Consider the following 20,505-nt stretch of genomic DNA (forward strand, 5'->3'; position numbering starts at 1 on the left):
TGTTACACTACAGTACGGGCCGTGAAGGGAGGTAAAAAAAAGTAATCGCTGCTCCATAGTCTGGAGGTGTACATAGAACATAGATGAAACTGCACACAAACCATCTTTGGAACATCCTCTATCTGATTGGTGGAGAAATAATCAAAATTGTCAATTCGTTCTAGAGTTATAAGCGAATATCGAAAAGAGAGAGATTATTAAAAATAAATATGCACGAAGAACTTTTTTTATATTGTTAATTTTGTGGTGCAGTGTATTTGCGTTTGTTCATTTCAACTCTTTCAATGTTTTTAGATTAACTTGTAACTAGTTCATGCAAACAATTCACTACTCTTACTTTACATCATTAGCAAAGAGAGAAATTTTAGTCTTAATATTTCAACTTAAACCATTTACGAACATATTAAACAACATGGGAGTCGGGTCCTAACAGTGAACGCTGTTGCAACCCACTCCACACAACCTGGCTCTTTGAAGAGTTTCCTCTAATCACCACTCACTGTTGATGATCAATCAATTATGATGATCATCGATACCTATATTTTACGATTAATCAGCAGGCTGTTGTGTGGAACGCTATCAAAGGTTTTGCTTAAATCAAATCAGTTGTATCATAGTTATTCATTTGATCTATTTTCCTCGTAACCTCTTCATCAAACATAAACAGATTTGTTATAATTGATTTCCTCTTAACGAACTCATGTTGTACCGTGCTCAACAAGTGATTCACACTAAGGATAATGTGGGTACGATTTCTAATTGTTTTCCCATTACTTTTCCCGCAGTCTCCCTTGATGCTATTTAATTACTATCCTCACCACCATTTTATTCTTAATTTTCCTCTCCAGGTTTCAAGTGGGTAATCTGCTAAGTCACTAATTTCTCCAATGCTGTTATGAAGATTCAGTTGCTCCTCCTTCTAGTAGGTTCTAAAAAATATTTCTATAAATAATTATCACAAAGTTACTACAAAATTTTATTACTTATTTTAGCAGTTCATTTATTCTCCCAGTCCTCCTTTCTTAAAATCCCCCAAAATATTACTTTACTTCTCTTTATCTTTGTGTAACTCATACATAGTACGAGTATTGTTGCTAATTCATCCGCTAAAGTATCATACTTTATGCGTAATTCGTGAGTGTAATATACGACCTTAAGGAAGAAGATCGTCAAGAAACTTTAATAGATACACCTTAATGTAGAAATTCGTTTAAGTAAATTTCAGCAAATTCCATTACCTCGAAACTGTACAGGCAGCCAATGTTCATATATTATATTAGGAAAAAAGTGTGCAAAATAGCTTCGTAGAAATAATGTTTACAGCCAGAGTGCTAGGTCGAGGGAGGGAAGTTCGTTTTATGGTTATAATCGCTAACTATACGAAGTTTCTCTACGCCTTCTTTATATACTTATTTGCACTAATTAAAGAAAAAAACTGTTTTTTTGTTAAATGAGAATAACTGATCTCTCTGTTTTTTAAAATTGTAATTAACGGCATAGCATTAATATTATTCTAAGTCACTCCAGAGATATTCAGGCAGCAACTGCCTATTGAAATTACTTCATTTCATCAGCACAGGCAATCTCTAAAGGAAGGCAGATCAAAATGACTTGACATTAAGAGAATAAAAATCAACTCAGTAACAAATTCCAAAAATTAAAATAAACGTCTTTTATTCCAAAAGAAGTAGTCAGAGTTCTAGCTTTCAACCAATCAAGAATTTCATCTTTCGGGGGAAAGATTATGGCAGAGACGAGTGCTGCCATTTAGTAGCCTCAATCTCCAACAGATATCCCGGTCTGCAATAATCTTTCCTCTGAAAGGTGAAATTCTTGAATGATTGTGAGTGTTATAAGTCTACTTCTTTTGGAATAAAAGGCTTTAGTAGATTTATATTTATTTATTAATCGTCTAACACTTTAATTCCCAGATTATTACAAGATAAATACATAAATACATCGATAAATAAATAAATATATACATAGCATTTATATTCATTTATTAATCTTCTATTCATTTATGAATGAATTTATATTCATTCATAAATACATCGATAAATAAATAAATATATACATAGCATTTATATTCATTTATTAATCTTCTAACACCTTTTTGTACCAGATTACACTAGAAGATTAATAACTAAATATAAATACACAAACGCCTTTTATTAACTTATAGAAAGTAGGGGAGGCCGTTTAGTACTATCTAAGTTTGGGAAACTGAGTGGGCATGGTTGGCTACTGTAGCCAATCAGAGATAGCGGACGAAGATTATTGCTAATGTTAATTGTCATCCAGTGAAGAGACTGGTAAACGAGTGCCATCTGGTAGTCCCTAACCTTATCATGATATGTTATTATCTGAAATGGAGCGGTTATACTATGGTCAATTTTCTTGAGTTTACAGGACGAAGAACCCGCGTTTCTGGGAGGGAAAAAAAAAGGCTTGCTCGTATCAGAGATCAGAAACTGGTCTAAGAAAGACTTACAAAAGGTCTCGACTAGAATTGAACTTAGAACGCTCTTTCATTGGGGCGACCTAATGTTGTGGACACACACGTCACTTCTGCTGACTTACAAGTTCTTGCAAGATGTATTCGTTTATTTGTTTTAGTACGAATGATCTGTAATTACTAACGCCATATAAAAATTTAAAAAAATCATATGATCACTTTTATTCTACAAAACGAGTAGAAACAGCTCTGAAGTCCAAACTTTTTGAAGATTGGCAGCCAGATGCCATCCTCTAGACTTCACTGATAGCGAGCTCAAATTATTAGTGAATAAATTATGGGTTTTTGAGAGAGAGAGAGAGAGGGAGAGAGCACCATTAGGACCGCTATCTTGCGGCCTGAAATCCTAAGACTCGTGTTGTTGCATGTAATAATAACACTGAGTTCTGCATTCTTTTTCTTCGGTTTTGTAACATGCATTGTTAAAAATCCGACGTTTCTGGAGGGAAACTCCACTTGCTGTTCCAGAGTTCGACTAATTGGAACTGATCGAAGAAAGGCTAGAAAAACGTCTGTCTAATTGAAAGATGGAATCAAACCTGTCAGGTTTTTCTTCAGGCAGCGTCGTGATTTGATAAAAAAGTGATCAGTTTCAATTATTATGAATAATAAACAAGGTTTTTAAACCAATGATTTTTTGTACAAAAATATACAAAAATAAGATCTTATAATACATTGACAATACTCATATTCGCTCAGACATATAGGAATGCTATGACATCAGGGGATGTTGCCAAGGGTGCTAGTGTTGCCCGCTAGATAATAATAATAATAATAATAATAATTTTTTTTTAAACATTTTATTATGTCTCAGTATAAGTTACATACAATAATAATATTTACAGTATTTACAATAAGGATTATACAGAATTTTTTTTTTTTACGTCTCAGATGAATTGCATACATAGTTGCTGTAGTAATTATATATATATAATATTTATAACGCATTACAAGTGTGTATAGCAGATACTTGCAAGTTAGTAATTTTCTTCCTCGAAGCTTAGCAGAGCTTATCTGAGGAAGATAATAGATGACAGAGGGTGGTGGTTTCATGGTTGTGTTCCTATACTGGTCACAAGCCAGGTGTTGATTTTACTGTTTGTTGGTACGTGCTTGAAAGGCTTCGACTGCTATTACAGTTTAACTTTTTTTTTTTTTTGTGCAAATAGGGTTGGATTTAGACATGGTGTGTTTGTTTCTTTGTGTTCTTGTAGTGATAGTTATTGAGAGGGGGGGGTTGTCATAGGTTTATGTGTGTGTATGTGTGGTGGGGGGGAGAGAGAAACAGGAATTGCTCTAATTTTCATTCTCGCTATAATATTTATATAGTGCCTGTTTCAGCTCTCTGTATGTTCCTAGGTTTCTGTTGTCGAACGGCAGTTTGTTTATCATGTCAGGTACGTAGAAGTTTCGGGTGGCTTTGCCGTAGTGATTGTTGTATTTATATGTTATGTAGTTTGTTGACTGTGGTCTTGTTATTTGATATGTTGTTCTGGTTACTCTATATGTTGAATAATAAAGTTTTAACATGCCTGTGTAGTGGCATAAGTGTTTCACCTTAAATATTTTATAATAATATTTAGGTGAAATCCAAGTCTATAATAATAATAGCACAGTGGATGTGGCGTTTGCATACCACGGCGCTTGGCCGCACGAAGGAAGACTTGGTTTCGAGTCTAGTCGGCGACTAGAGGAAATTTTTCTAAGCCTTTTTTCGACCAGTTCCCGAGTTAGTCGATCTCTGGCACGGGCAAGCGGGTTTTTCCTCCCGGAAACTCGGGTTTTTCGTCCCGTAAACTCAAGAAAATCGACCGTAGAACCCACATTATTTCAGACATTAAATATATTTTGTTAGGGTTAGGGACCACGAGATGGCGGCACATTTGAGCCGTCTCTCTTCACTGTGTACCGCTTAATTAGTGATAGCCTTGGGCCATCTATCTCCGATTGGTACCAGTGGAGATTGAACTGCCCACTCAGTCTCCAAAAGTTAGATAGGGCTAAATGGCCTCGCCTACTCCCGTGGGAATAAAAAAAAAAAAAAGGCGTTAGCTGATTTTTTTTTCTTAGCTGATTTTTATTATCATTATTATTACGAGCTACAAGAAGTCCTTAGACCCATCGAGGAAGGTCCTAAACACCATGTCAAGAACTATTCAACATTTTCACAGTTGCACAGCATCTATCATAATTTGCTTCAAACTCATTCACACTCATGGCACCAATCAACAGACGCTGGCAACCTATTCCACTCATTCTCTACTCTCCAAGCACAAAATCTAATTCTAACTCACTTGTTAACTACACTCTTACTCAGTTTCCATGGATGGTCCCAAGTTCTCTCAACACCAGACCGGTTCTGAAAAATTTTCTCTGAATTAATCTTGTCACTCATTATGTCTTAATCATATCAATCTTGTCTTAATCATATCACTCATTTCCCACCATCAGCAAGTTTCTGTAACACACAAATCTTCAAATTGTTCTCATAAGGTTCATTCCATAAACCTGCTACTATCTTGGTCACTCGTCTCTGGATCCTCTCACTTCCTCCTCTTAATTCACCAAGAAAACCTGGCGCCAAAATTTGTACGTAGTTGTCTAGATGGGGTGTTATCAAGGCTCGATAAGAGGAGTAATAACTCGCTTGTCTCTGTTCGTTAAAGTATTCTTCAGTAACCAAGTAATTTGATGAGCTGCTTTAGCCACTTTTGTTATGTGCCCCTCGACCATCGAAATTGTCACACTGAAAAACGACGCATAGTTACGAATTTTCCAATGGCGTGAAATTTAGCTACGCTACTGTACCCACATATTTCAGTGAGGTTTGAACAATAAAGTAAATATGATTAAAATAAAAAAAAAAAGAATTTTAAATATAGACAGCTGTAATGAGAAACTAAGAGCTGCCCATTGTTACATCACCACCCATAAATGCTTGCAAAAATGGCCACCACAAGAATTCGAAAGAATATTTTAGAATACAAATCGAAAGGAGGCAAAAACTGAGAAGACAATAGCGAAAATCCCCCCCCCCACACACACACCAAAAAAAAAAAAAAAAAATGTAGTTTTTTAAAACTATCGAATTTAGTACGAAAATTCGTGCATTTGGCAGGTGTCGCTACCGTTTTGCTTCGTTTATGTAAATAATGCTTATTAGAAGTAAAACTTTTAGTTTTAATTATTAAATCCTTGAGCATTTAATTATGAATTTAAATGAATAGAGGTGTATCTTTTAAATAATAATTATAACAGTATAGAAATAAAAATACCTGAAACGTGTTATGTGTAGTAGCTAGCGTGTAGCGTCCATTTTCTAATTGATTTCAAGTTGTCATTTAACTCCTGGGTATCGCATCCGGTTCCCTAAGAATGGTATGTAATTCGATCACTAAGAAATAAATGCAAAAATCTGTGTGGGTAATTTATTTTCGCATTTAAAATAATTTATAGTTTGAATTGTTTCTTTGGATAAATCGTAAATGAAAGCGGTGCTGTTGTAGTTCATTTGGCATTATTATTATTACTGGCAACTCGAAGGAGTCCTTAGAATCATCGAGGGAGGGCCAAAATATCATGTCAAGAACTATCCAACATTTGTACAGTATCTATCATACTTTGCTTTGAACGCGTTCACACTCATGCACTCACAACAGACTGGCAGCCTGTTCTACTCATACACTACTCTCCAAGCAAAAAACCTAGTACTTACACCCGTACTCAGTTTCCATGGATGTCCTCTAGTTTTCCCACCATCAACCTGTACTGAAAAATTTCCTCTGAATTAATCTTGTATAAACCCTTCAGTAATGTGTATATCTCAGTCATATCACCCCTTTTCCGCCTATCAACTAGCTTCTGTAACCCAGAAATCCTCAACCTATTCTCATAAGGTTCATTCCATAGACCTGCTATCATCTTGGTCACTTGGCTCTGGATCCTCTCCTAACCAAGAAACCCTGGCACCCAGATCTGCATGCAGTAGTCAAGATGGGTCTTATCAAGGCTCAATAAAGAGGAACAATAACCTGCTTGTCTCTGCTCATCAAAGTATTCTTCAGTAACCAAGTAATCTGATGAGCTGCTTTAACCACTTTTCCTATGTGCCCCCCCTAAACTTTAGGGGGAGTGTTAGCAGATAGCTCCCTATCTGCTAACACTCCAAAGTCTCTGACTTCGTCAATTTCCTGGAGTACAGTTCCACCAATGTGGTATATAGCTGTTTCACCCCAAAATGCATAACTTTACACTTTGGCACATTAAACTGACATCCATTCTCCTTTGCCCAGTCTGACAATCTATCCAAATCATCGCAAAATTTTGACATCATCTGTATTGACTATTGCTCTACCCAATTTTGCATCATACAACTAAACAGTTCTCCCCAGATCCTTATGTCATTAATGAACAAATTGAACAGTAGCATCCATAACAGAACCCTGTTGCACACCACTAGTCACTGACCTTTTGGACTAGTGGCGTGCCACAGGGTTCTGTTCTTAGATGCTGCCTGAATAAACTACTCTCTGATATCTCTCCATCAACCAACCCTACATCCATCCCCATGTGCTGCTGTTTAGAATTAGAATTACTAATTCTGATTAGAATTTCTTCTTCAACTTCTCCAATACTTTGACAACTCCAGATATGCTGATTGGTTAGTAATTTGCTCATCAGTCTTGGAGCCTCCTTTATGCAGTGGAACTATATTCCACTCCCTCAGGACTAACCCAGAGCTGAGACTTAGATTAAACAATATGGTCAAGGGCATTGACATTATACCCATCACAAATGCTTATGTGTTCACAATTGCTCCAACCAAATAAAATTTGCACACCATTAAAAAAAAAAAAAAATAAAAACTGAAATAACATTCGCATCTTATTTTCTGTGACAACAACACATTGTTGTCTAATAATATTTACATTAATTTGGATATCGTGTTTTGAAACAACTAAACAAGAATGAGACATCAGCTGCTTAAACATTGAGATAATAATAAAAGTGACAAAGCTTTCAATATGAAGAAGTTGCCACTATCCCACACTTGAATTGCTTTGAGACTAGATTGGTTTGCTAGGTCTACCATAATTTTTGAAAATTTGCTTAACTTTTATGGAGGAAAAGAGCCCTTACATTTGTAATAATTTAATTGTTGATAATTAATAAACATGGAATTTACACAGTATATAGATAAAAGAAAATGTTGAATAAAAATAATTATTTACACAGTATATAGATAAAAAAAAATGTTGAATAAAAATAATTAACAGCTTACATATTATTCCTGATACCTCCAAGGAGTCTGAAGACTCATCGCGGGAGGACACCTACAACTGCTCCAACCAAATAAAATTTGCACACCATTAAAAAAAAAATTAAAAACTGAAATAACACTCGCATCTTATTTTCTGTGACAACAACACATTGTTGTCTAATAATATTTACACTAATTTGGATATCGTGTTTTGAAACAACTAAACAAGAATGAGACATCAGCTGCTTAAACATTGAGATAATAATAAAAGTGACAAAGCTTTCAATATGAAGAAGTTGCCACTATCCCACACTTGAATTGCTTTGAGACTAGATTGGTTTGCTAGGTCTACCATAATTTTTGAAAATTTGCTTAACTTTTATGAAGGAAAAGAGCCCTTACATTTGTAATAATTTAATTGTTGATAACTAATAAACATGGAATTTACACAGTATATAGATAAAAAAAATATTGAATAAAAATAATTAACAGCTTACATATTATTCCTGATACCTCCAAGGAGTCTGAAGACTCATCGCGGGAGGACACCTACAACTGTCTCAACCACATAGTACAAGCTTTTGTATTCAAAAAGAGTTACCCACTCAAATATGTCTTGCCAATATCATTGCTGTAATTAGTTTCATCACTGCTGTCCCTTTTCAAATAGATCTTCATTGATCTTTGAAAGGCTTTTACAATATAATTGAAATTTACTCTAATTGCAATCTCTGCATGTTATTTTATACCACTGACTTCTTTTAATTAGCTTAGAATATTGGTGATAACTGTAAGGCAGCACAAATAAAATCCATTTCAAGTGATACCTTTCATTTAGCCATGGAAGCTTAGTACCAAGTGACAATCATAGGACTTGTCCTGTGTTGGAAGACCTGTATAATGTAAACATTTCTGCTAAATATTGCTAACGCTGTGAAAATTTGAGAATGTGTTTTTATATTTGCCATTTCAAATTGCTTTCATTCATTCATTATCATATGCAGATTTCTAAATGGCAGAAATCTCTTGACATTGAAAGTTCAGCATCAATATTTTTCTTTTGCTTGGCTAAGATCTCTTTTACAGGGAGGTTACAGATTTTTTAATTTCAAAATTATTAGGAAATTTGTTTATGATTATCACAAGCAGAAAATAATTTTGCATTGTCCATTACTAAGAATTACTTTTTGATCACAATCTGTTATCAGATCAAGTTAGAAATTCCTCTTATTTCTAACTTGATTTTTATTTCAAAGCCTCTGTGGCAGCCTCAGATGACTAATTCCTCTCATTTATTTCTTTTAAGTCTATTCATAGAACATGAACTTTGACAGCCTTTGTAAATAAAATAAAGTTTATTTATTTATTTATTATTTTTTCAGGCTCGATTCTTCCGAGAACAAGATATTGATGGTAAGGAAAATATTTTCTATTTATTGAATTGTTGATAATATCTTTAATATGAGTTTAGAATGAAAAATGACCAGAGATAAAAGGTATCTGAGAGTGTGAAGTATAATGAATACTATATCTTCTAATGAAATCAAGTTAGCAATAAGTGATGCACAAAAATATTCTCTGTTTTGTTACAGAACAGCTCTCTATGGCTTCCATTTATAATTTAAATGGCATGCCACTGTTATTAGTGACAGTTCATACTGCTCAGCTTATGCAGCATGTTTTTGACTTACTGCAGCAGTAACAGATTATAACTTCTCTTATAATCTGTTAACATTAATTCTGTGAAGTTGATTGGCTGCTCTTTTCATGTAGCACCCAAGATTACCTAGAGACAGCTTTGCAAGTCAAGCAGTTGCTTCACTTTTCTTTATCTATTAGCAGTTGATGATAGCATTACTAAAATGTTCTAGGGTTATTGATACTGTGGTAGTATTACTAGCTTCATTTTAATATTTTCTTCTTTATTTAATTTTTGAAGATATCCTTGGTACTTGGACAAAAATTTTATACTCATTCAGATGTAAATTTTATGTTGTAATAATATTTTCTTTATATAAATTTATTCATTTGGTTCCTCACCAGCTTCCCTTATTCTGCTATCCATATTTAATTTAGTAAAAATTTCCTGAATCGTTAAAATATTTTACTCATTCTCTAAATTCATCATTGCAAATGTAATGTCTCATCTTATTATAGTTTCATTGTTTTATTGCCGATTTTCATACTTTTAGACCTTTCATACCTAAAGACTTTTTTTTTTTTTAATATCATCTACATGAAGTAAAGTACAGAATTTTAATATCTTCACTTCTGATATTGGGATTAACATCACTTTCCTTCATAATGTGATCCACATAAATGATGAATAACAGTGGTGATAGCAAACATAATTTTTCTTGTACTACCTAATTTTGCATCAGACCATTTTGCTATACAACGCTTCAATTCTAAATGCTTACTTAGCAGCTGAAATATAAGCTATATATTGCTCTGTATAATGTCTCATTTACCTCATGTAACTGTAGGATTTTAATAAGTTTCTTTTCTTTTCTTTTGGTTACATATATATCATTTCTAAATCTCTAAAACTTAAATATAAATCTTGCTATATTCCTTATAATTTCTTTTGTCATAAAGTAAAAATCTGATGACCCAACTCTGTTTGGCTTAAGCCTGGCTTTCTCTTTAAATTTTTCTTCAATTTTTTTTTTTTGTAATTCTGATTTTGAACACTTAGCATGGAAATTCTGTAATTTTCACATTTAGTTTTAATTCTCTTTGAAAATATTGGTGATGTACTCCAATCATCTAGTTCATCTTCTGACCAGCTCTTCTGAATTTATTAGTATAGCCACTGTAAAATTTTTATATCTATATTTGAGCATTTCTCTTTGAATATCTACTCCAATTAAATGGCAGTATTGTTTATATTTGCATTAAAAATACCAGCATAGTTTCACCTTCCAAGCATAATATGTATTTGTAAATTATCGGTTGATATATAATTATTTATAATTGATAGCTTTCATTTGTTCAAGTATGCCGTAGATCTAAGCATGTATGCTGGATATTCACAAAATACTTGTACTAACATCTCATAAATCACACTTAACAATTACATTTAAAAAAAGAAATTTCTTTCAGAATTTAGAGATTGCTTTTATCTGAATGCACGAAGTGGGCAAATACGCACCCTTGATGAGCTTACAGTTATTATGCGGTCTCTTGGTATGAGTCCAACTATTACTGAACTAAAGAAGTACTTTAAAGAAAAGAGTATGTATACCTTTGAAGCTGTTTTGTATCTTATACTTTTATTACCAATTTATGTAATAATATTTGTATTTTTAAAATTGGAAAAAAATTATTAATATAATTATCTCATGCTCCTTGAATAGCACTCTGCAATCATACATTCTGTTATTCATTTTCCCACTAAACAGATTCATTTCCAAGTGTAAATGAGCAATCATTTGTATTAATTTTCAGTATGAGCTGTTGTAATTTCTGGTGCAATTAGGCATTAAACATAAGTTAATTTTAAAATTAAACTCGACTCTGTTAAATAATTTGTAACCTAGAACAGTTGTAGAGTTGAGGTAATGTCAAAACTTAGACAAGAGAGAAGGGACTTTTTAATATTGTCCATATAATTAATATTATGCCATCTCTGTCTGTTGAATGAAAAATGTGAAGAAATGCCAAGCAACCTTTTCTTTAAAAGTCATTGCATTCATAACAGCAATGCATACGGTTTAAATACTTGCTGACACTTGGAATGTAATATTATTTTTATTCATATCCTAATAATGCTACAGAATATTTAAAGGATTGTGTGAGAAACCATGTTATATAATTACGGCTATTATAGCCTGTTTTTGTTTAGGAGTGACCCTTATTTAAATACAAATAAGGGTCACTCCTAAACAAAAACAGACTATAATAGCCGTAATTATAATAATAGTGTTTAAGAGGAGTAACATGGGATTTTTCCCAGAGACTATACTTAACTTAACCATGTTATATATATATATATATATATATATATATATATATAATTAAGCTTAAAAGTAAAGAAAATACCAGTAGTGCTGTGTTTACCATGCACAAAACAAGGCTAGTGCATAGATAGTGCTTAAGTAATAGATATTGCATGATGTGAGACTGCTCCCTGCTTATTGGAGGCCTGAAAAGTTCCATTGGTATTGTAGATTATGTAAGCCTTACCCTTACTTGCAGTACTAGAATGTGCTGTAGGTTACCAGTTTTTATTTTTATTTATTTACTTTTTCTGGGGTTGACATAAAATTTTGTCGTGTGATTGCTGTATCTGCATCTTCCTAAGTGAATGAGTTGGTATTTTCCTGACAGGTGATATAATTGAATTTTAATCATGAATTTTATTTTATTTTTTTTGAGTCCAATGAATTGTTTTCATTGCAACTTTAATTTTGTGGATTTTTTATGTAATGCCAGGCAAAAAAAATTTCTGATGGACTATGATGAATTTGAAGGATAGTATTGGGTTGGCAAATAAGTTTGTTTGGTTTTTCAGAGTGGAATGAAACACATTTTATTTAATATATATAATACATATTAGTCAGTTATATATTGACCTTCTTTATCATTGACCTCTTGCCATCTATCCACCAACTTCATTATGCCGCATTCATAAAACTCTGAGGTTTACTGGCAAAAAACTGATTCAGGTGTCTTTTGACAGCCTCCTCATTAGCAAAGATTTTCCCGTTCAGAGATATTGGAATAAGTGGTAATCGGAAGTGCCAGGTCCGGTGAATACGGAGGATGCAGTAAAACATCCAGTCAAGATGTAACAATTTACTCCGGGTTGTTAAGAATGTGTGGGGTCTGGCATTGTCGTGGTGAAAGACAACTCCTTTCTGATTTGCCAATTCAGGACATTTTGTGCTAATTGCACAGGCCAGTCATGTCAACTGGGAGCAATAGACAGTTGAATCAATCGTTCTGCAACACCTCATAGTGTACCACCACACACAGAGAGCATGATCTTCTTTGGGTGCAATCCCGCTTTCGAGGTTGTTTGTGACGGTTTGCTTTTGTGCCCTCATGATCTTTTATGTGCCACGTTATCGTACACGACCCATTTTTCATCTCTGCTTCAAAAATCATCTGCTTCAAAAATGGGTTGTTTTCTTGGTGACATCGCAGCTAATCACAGATGGATATCTGAGCAGTCATATTGGCCTCAGTCGATTCATGCGGCACCCAAACATTGAGTTTTGAAACATATCCCAGCTTGTGCAAATGGTTTTCAATGCTTTTGTGGGATATGTTCAGTATTGCAGCAATCTCCTGCACTGTTTGTGACATATTTTTGTCAACGATATCCTTCACAACATTCGAATCAACCTCGGTCGGGCGACTGGCACGAGGCGCATCACTGACGTCGAAATCTCCAGAACTGAATTTGACAAATCACTTTTGGTATACATATTCTGTTAAGGCACTATCCCCATATATGCTGCATATTTTTTTATGGACCTCTGCAGCTCATTTGCCTTTTTTGAAATAAAAAAGCAAAATATGCCGATAATGTACGTTATTTCCTTCCATTTCTAAAAATATGTTACACACATGCAACTGAAGTAGGCCGAATAAAAATTCACTGAAAGGTTATGTGAAATGTTGCCTTTCAACTGCGCAATAGCGTTGCGCGGTAGTGCAACAATAGTGACAGGCGAAGCGATGCAAACTTGTACTAACACATAAACCGAACGAACTTATTTGCCAACCCAATAGTTCATCCACAAACATGCTAATGATCAAGAAAGTTTGAATAATTCTTGTACCTCCCAAAATGCGCTGCATGCTGTAAGATATTGTTCATGTCATTATTGTTTTAAAGGCTGAGAATGAGTAAAGATTTGAGCATATTTAGGTATGTTGAACCTTTTCAATTATCATATTTACATGAATATAACTTGCACTTTTTTTTCCCAAAATTAAAGTTAAAAAATTGTGGTGTGAGATATATGTGGATATTTCCAGAAACTAAAGTTTTCAGAAAAAAAACTGAAAATGGGTATAGGAGATTCTTACCAAGAATCTCCTATTCGCTATCACCATTTCCGACCTCGAGAGCAGTTTCCTTGTGTGCCTCATCAAAGTCATCTATCCAAATAGCATCATCTTTTCTCCCATCGAAGGCATTGGAGATACCAGTTTTTAAAAATCTCTTGGCAATTATTTCTGGCAAAATCATTTCTCAAGCTCTCAAAATCCATTTGCATAACAGTTTCTATGATTGTCTCCAAGTCTTCCCTGTCAGAGTTAGGTTGTAGCCACTGACTGCCATCCACTCTGTGTAGAATTTTTGTACCTAGTCCTTGAATGGTTTGTTGACCGATTTATTATTTCATGTCCTAAGTGTCCATGGAAGCTATCCCACATGAGGAGAGCAGGGTGTCAGTTCAGGAAACTTTCCACTTTTAGGTCCTCAGAATCTTTTCTCGATTTATTGGTGCTTTTTTTTTTTTTTTTTTTTAATGCAAGTTTCTGTTTATGCCAATATCACACATTAAACTCAGTCACTGCTACTCGATTACCATGTTTTTTTCCTGCAAAATCAATAACTTTGAGTTTAAAACCATCACTAAAACTTGAACATTTCTTCATATTTCAAGAAAAATTACCAGCGATTTGCAAGATTTGAGATACATAATGAACAATCCTTCATTAATGATTAATGAGAAGTGAAAGCAGAGCATGAAATGGACAGCAATGGTAGGCCAGAAGATAGAGCAGCTAGGAAGACTTGCATATAATTGGTGCAATATTAACAAAAGATTGTGCCACTCAACAACAAAGGCAAGCCAACAATTGTTGAGTTGAAATGCTGATTCTCTTCAACCAAATTCTAAAATATCTGAAACTGCCATGGCAACATTCACTATATATATATATATGTCTTAGTTTTAACATGTTCATGTCAGAGTGGTGTTTCACCCGTTTATCATTCTGACAGGACTACTGATAACCATTTGTGTACTGCTTTTGCATCCCATGAGCGGGCTCAACCGACACAAAGTTTCAGTTGAATTTTATTGTTGCTTCTTTGCATGCTGCTTCTATGTCAGGCTAGTGGGTGGACTCACACACACAACGGCATGTTAGTTTCAGTTCACCGGTAGAATTTTATTTGAAGTTAGTGTGATCTGTCTTAATGACATCGAAAATTTCAAATGCAATCAAACAAACACTTATTTAATGTAATTGAAAATTTGGACAAATGTTTGGACAATAGTTTTTAGTTAGATACTGTGTTTGGTGATACAACATATGGTTTTATTTGAATCTATACAGCGTAGTTTCTATAGGAGGGGACGTGATTCATTAATTAGTTCCATGTTTATCCCAGTTGCCTCTGATTGCACTATATGTTGACAAATATATTACACATACTTTAAATGTCCCTGTACTTTATTCAGTGATACAATAAAATACTTGTTTTTCTTGTGTCTGCAGTATAGTGCATGTTCACTGTGGCAAGCAAATTACTACCACCCTGACATGAATGTGTTTAAATTTTTTTTATGTGTGCAAGGTATGTGTGAAACTTGTTTCATTTCTTTTTTTCGTATAGTAAAATCAGGGGTGTAAGTTATACGTGAGGGTGAGTTATATTTGAGTAAATATGATAAGTGGATCTTAACCCTTGATATGCTAAAACTTCCTCTTCTTCAGCAAAAAAAAAAAGCAGACTTCACACCACATATTCACCATTGGACATTTGACTCATAAGAAACATGAAGATTTTCTACATAATGATTTTGCCTATGTATCCTTCACATCAATGTAAAAGTAAGGAATGTCATGTTTTATAATAGTTTGGTACTCTAAAGAGCACAGTTAACAAGTACCTCTCGATTGAAAATACTGGGCTCATCTCTTCAAGAAGAGAGGATGTATATGAATCTCTTTCAACTCTCATTCAGTTATCTAATTTCAGATAAAGGTAATAGAACAGCCAAATTTTCTACTCACTGTTTTGATACAGAAAATCCAGTCTGATTGGGAACTTATGCAATTAACAAATTGTTAATTGCGAATGACACTGATGCTCATTGCTTTTCGCTATTTCTAAACAGATCTAATGAATAATGAAAATATCCAAGTGAGACAGAAAATTATGTATTCCCAGTATGTCCCAATTTTTTTCTTTAAGAAACAAAGTGAAATGGAATGAAATAAAAATGTAATTTCATTATTATTCTGTAGATATGAAAGATGTTGCTAATATTCAGCACCAGTTATGCTGAATTTCTAACTTTAGACTTTCTTCATATTTAATTATTATGAATTATAGTGTTTGTATACATAGATTCAGGTTGGATTTCATAAAATTCAAAAAAAAAAAATATTCAGCACACACATATCACTACCAGTTTTTAACAAAGCGCTACTTGTTCTCTGAAGTCAATTACAAGATATGCATTTTCTTAACAATAATAATACAACATTTAAGACATAGAATATGTTTTTATTATTCATCTATTTTCTTGATTCTCTGTTTGGTTTAAACTGTTTATTTGATTTTATTTTTTCAGATGGAAAGATAACATTTGCAGATTTTTTGGAAATAATGCATAATCACAGTCAGAAGGAAAACATTCCTCAAGAAATCCTGAAAGCTTTTCATGCTAGTGATAAGGCCAAAACTGGTCAGATTCCAGCAAGAGAGCTTCGACATATACTTTTGAAATGGGGAGAAAAACTTAGTCCCAAAGAAGGTATGGATTTTTCCCTGGATTAAAACATTCTATGATGGTAATGTTTTTGAATAATTGACTTTTTGAATAATCTTGGAATAATTAATCCATGGATTAATTATTCCAAGAATTTAGAGGACCAATCTTTAACTTGTATAGCATCCAGAACAATCCCAAACAAAAGAAAATCATAATATGAAAGGACTTTAGAAATTGTTTAATGTAGGTTTTATTTACTTTTTTTCACCACAGGTCAGTCTAGGGTAAACGATTACAAACTTTTAGTTTCATCTTACTTTTGTATAATATAGTGTCTCAATACAGAGGTCGAAACGTTGAATGTTACTTTCTTAATGATAAGTAAAGTAATTATTCTAACACATGTATTAGAATAGTTGTTGAAAGTTTTTCCACTTGGTTATACTATATTATACATAAATCTACAAAACACAAAAACAATGATAACCTCAAAATCAGACATTGAATTCTTAAAGATACAAATTGGCAATAAGCAAATTGAGAATGCAAAGAAGTTCACTTATCTAGGAAGCATGTTGAGTCAAGATGGTCGTTCAAAAACCGACATAAATACCGAATTGCTAAGGCATCCGTGGCCCTACAGAAGTTAAAACCATTGTGGGGAGATAACAGAATAGCAATCGCAACCAGACTAAGACTAATTGACACCTTGGTGAATTCTGTCCTTTTGTATGGTTGTGAGGCCTGGACTTTATTGAAGGAAGATGAGAGGAGACTCCTGTCTTTCGAAATGAAAACTTACAGAAGACTTTTGAGAATTCCCTATACCGCTCACGAAACCAATGAAAATGTCCGAAAAATGATTGACTTAATAGATGGGAGAAAAAGGGAAAATATTCTGACAGTCATCAGGAGAAGACAGATGAAATGGTTCGGACATGTGGAGAGGGCTAATGGCATTCCAAAGCAAACCGTAGAAGGAATTGTTCCGGGATCAAGGGTTAGGGGCTGACCTCGATTAAAATGGGCTGACATCAAAAAATGGACAAATTCCTCCCTTTCTCAACTGACATCAAGAACAAGAGACCGAGACGACTGGAGGAGGCTAGCAAAGAGTATCACCTACCAGCCATGAATGACCCAACGGTTCATTTAGGACTATGGGAGAAGAAGAAGAAGATACTATAAATTAAAGATACTAAGAAATTATATACTTGGTTTAATCCTTTATCCAAGTGTAAGTAAACAAAGTTTGCGCCTGAAGTATCTTCAGGACTGGGGCAACTCATGGTAAAGGTGGTATGACTTCACATCACTTGCCTTAGTATCCCATAATGCAATGTACATCTCCTTGCAGGCATGTGTAATGCTATGCATTATGGAAAGGGTCACTACCCAGACCAGTTTCGACCTTTATTGAGGTCTCATCAGTGGGAGGCAGACCCAGAGGTGATTGGCAACTTTTGGCAACTCGTATATGAAAATATGACTTCTGCATTATTTTAACCTTGGTATCACCTCTGGGTCTGGCTCTCACTTGATGAGACCTCAGTAAAGGTCAGAACTGGTCAGGGTAGTGACCCTTCCCATAATGCATAGCATTAAACATGTCTGCAAGGAGATGTGCTTTGCATTATGGGATACTAAGGCAAGTGATGTGAAGTCATACCACCTTTTACCACAAGTTTCCCCAGTCCTGAAGATACTTCAGGCGCAAACTTTGTTTGCTTACACTAGGATAAAGGATTAAACCAAGTATTTAATTTCTTGGTATCTTTAATTTGTCTGTTAGAATAATTTTGTCTCCATAAATTCTTCACTATGAACTACCATGTTATCATAAATATTTGGTTTATATTAAACTGAAGTTTTACTATAACATGGTATTGTTTCCATAATTTTTAATAATGAATGTTCACGTACTTTTTTGTAACACTTGAAAATGCAGAATGTTTTGTAATTTTTGGAAATGCATCCTACCTTAATTTTGCAACACACTGCTGATCTGTTGCATTGAATGACTATTAATATAAAATGCAATCCATATAATTGCCTTTCTGATGAAATTACAGTAAATGTACTGTAATATATTTTACACTAATTACAAACCATGTTATGGTGAAATATTAGTATTCAAATCTATGCTGTTTGAAACCATGCTGTTTGAGGTATTGCTGTACTTGTGCACCAGTAAAATAATTTTATTTTATTGTTTTGGTTAATATCTGTACAGACCTGCTATATTTTATCTTTCTTTTTTGTTTCTTTAGTGGACTGCATATTTCGAGAAGCAAATGTGTCCCCTACAGGATATGTCAGATATGCTGATTTTGTACGTGTTGTTTGTGCACCAGTGCCAGATTATTATTAATTATATGCTTTTGAGCAAGTATTAGGTTGTCTCTGGTGATGGATGTAGTTGAATAATTATTAGATTCTTTTTAATATTTATTAGAATTATTTTAAGAATTTGATTACTGAGACTTATTTTTATATGTAACATCTATTGATGAATAACTTAAAGCAGTATATTTATTTTTTTAATAAATTTTACAGTATTGTTACTTTATAGGAAAAAAGGCTATTTTTAAATAAATTCTAATATGCTGAGTTCAGTTATTTCAAATAGCTTCATAAAAATATTCCCGCATAAACTTATCTTACAGTAATTTCTTTGATCATGGTTATTCTTAAAAATATAATATGCTGATATTTCTGCTTCACTCTCAAGAAGTTGTATTTATAGCCCAATTTTTATAAAGTTATAAACACATGACTTCACATTGTTACATAATCGATCACTGCTTAACGTTTTAGTACCTATGTTATTTTCCATTTTTTATGCGAATTTACCGACAAAAATTTGTAGACATGTCATATAGAAGTACCGTTGGTAGACAAAGAGCAAAGTAATCTGGAAACCCTGCTCTAACCCTAACATAAAACTTTTTTTAAGACTTTTGAGGCTTTCAATAAGTAGGGTAGGTGAATATCTTTAGGTGGTAGATGAATTTCACATACCATCTAAAGATTTTCATTAACATTCATGCCCAAAGTGGGGCTCAGACATGTAATCTGGTTGGAAAGTGAAAATGTCTTCTCAGCCATTTGAGTTGTCACGGTATCTCTTTACATCTAATTTCAGCATCTCTACTGGAGAATTACTATAGATTGTCTGTCATATTTCTTAGTTCTGTGACAGTATCTGATTCCATATAGCCTGAAACAGACAATATTTTAAAATGTTATATAAAGAACCAGTAGCATTGAAGAGATATTTCTACTATATACTCTCATAGTACAGTATCTATCTAAGGAGCAATGTCTTGCTAAGAGAGTAATATGTTCCTTGTAAGAAGACTAATATGATAATTTATTGGTTTAGCTCTTGATCCATTTTACATAAATTCATCACCTTTGAAATATCAATATGCAAAATTTCTAAATAATGCATATTGGTGTCCCATTTTATACATAAATATAAAATCATTTATTTCTGTATTGATGAAATTCCTGATAAGTAAACAATTGCTTTCTTTTCCCCTTAATATTTTTACAGTATCCTATTAACAGCAAGTTTTATTGGTAAATGCATAATTTTTATTTTATTTTAAACTTTTCAGTGTGATATCGCTTAGTAAGAGAATGGTATATAACTTTAGGCAAGTCTTAGAGTACAACATAGCAGCAGAATACAGTAGTCAGTTGCATAATGTTTATAAATGTTTAAATGTAATTTTAAAAAAAAAATGTTAATAGTTCAATGTTAATACCACAAAAGATTTATGATTAATGCATATACTGTATACAGTTGGCTCTCAGTATAGCCACTACTACAGCCTCCGTCCAAAAAGAAACCAAGCTTTTGATAGAAAATAAAACACAAGCCAATTATAATTATTCAAATCATTTATTTCAATCGATATACTCTCTCTCAGCTTCGATACAGCGTTTGGCACGTTCAATTAATTTGTTAAATGAGTTTTTTATATCGGTTTTTGGGATGCTGTTGAGAGTCGTGGTTACTGCCGCTTGATCGT

General features: G+C 33.6%; 1 protein-coding gene across 1 annotated transcript; it reads left to right on the forward strand.

The window, feature by feature from the left end:
• The first annotated feature begins 5,650 nt into the window (after nucleotides 1-5,650).
• LOC150110377 (calmodulin-like protein 4) lies at nucleotides 5,651-19,084 on the forward strand. The gene is made up of 5 exons (XM_090393351.1): nucleotides 5,651-5,893; nucleotides 9,158-9,188; nucleotides 10,881-11,012; nucleotides 16,325-16,507; nucleotides 18,736-19,084. Exons 1-5 carry the CDS (start codon nucleotides 5,891-5,893, stop codon nucleotides 18,834-18,836), a joined length of 450 nt encoding a protein of 149 aa, XP_090249477.1. The 5' UTR covers nucleotides 5,651-5,890; the 3' UTR covers nucleotides 18,837-19,084.
• The last annotated feature ends 1,421 nt before the right edge of the window (nucleotides 19,085-20,505 follow it).

This window comes from Typopeltis vanoorti, chromosome 1, assembly GCF_054136105.1.
Source record: "Typopeltis vanoorti isolate ZY-2024b chromosome 1, IOZ_Tvanoo_1.0, whole genome shotgun sequence".
NCBI classification, from domain to species: Eukaryota; Metazoa; Arthropoda; class Arachnida; order Uropygi; family Thelyphonidae; genus Typopeltis; species Typopeltis vanoorti.

Excerpts from the sequence above, each read along its gene's own strand:
- LOC150110377 (XM_090393351.1), top strand. Across the intron at positions 9,189-10,880 it reads CCGAGAACAAGATATTGATG|AATTTAGAGATTGCTTTTAT; the intron begins GTAAGGAAAATA and ends AATTTCTTTCAG. Across the intron at positions 11,013-16,324 it reads GAAGTACTTTAAAGAAAAGA|ATGGAAAGATAACATTTGCA; the intron begins GTATGTATACCT and ends TTATTTTTTCAG.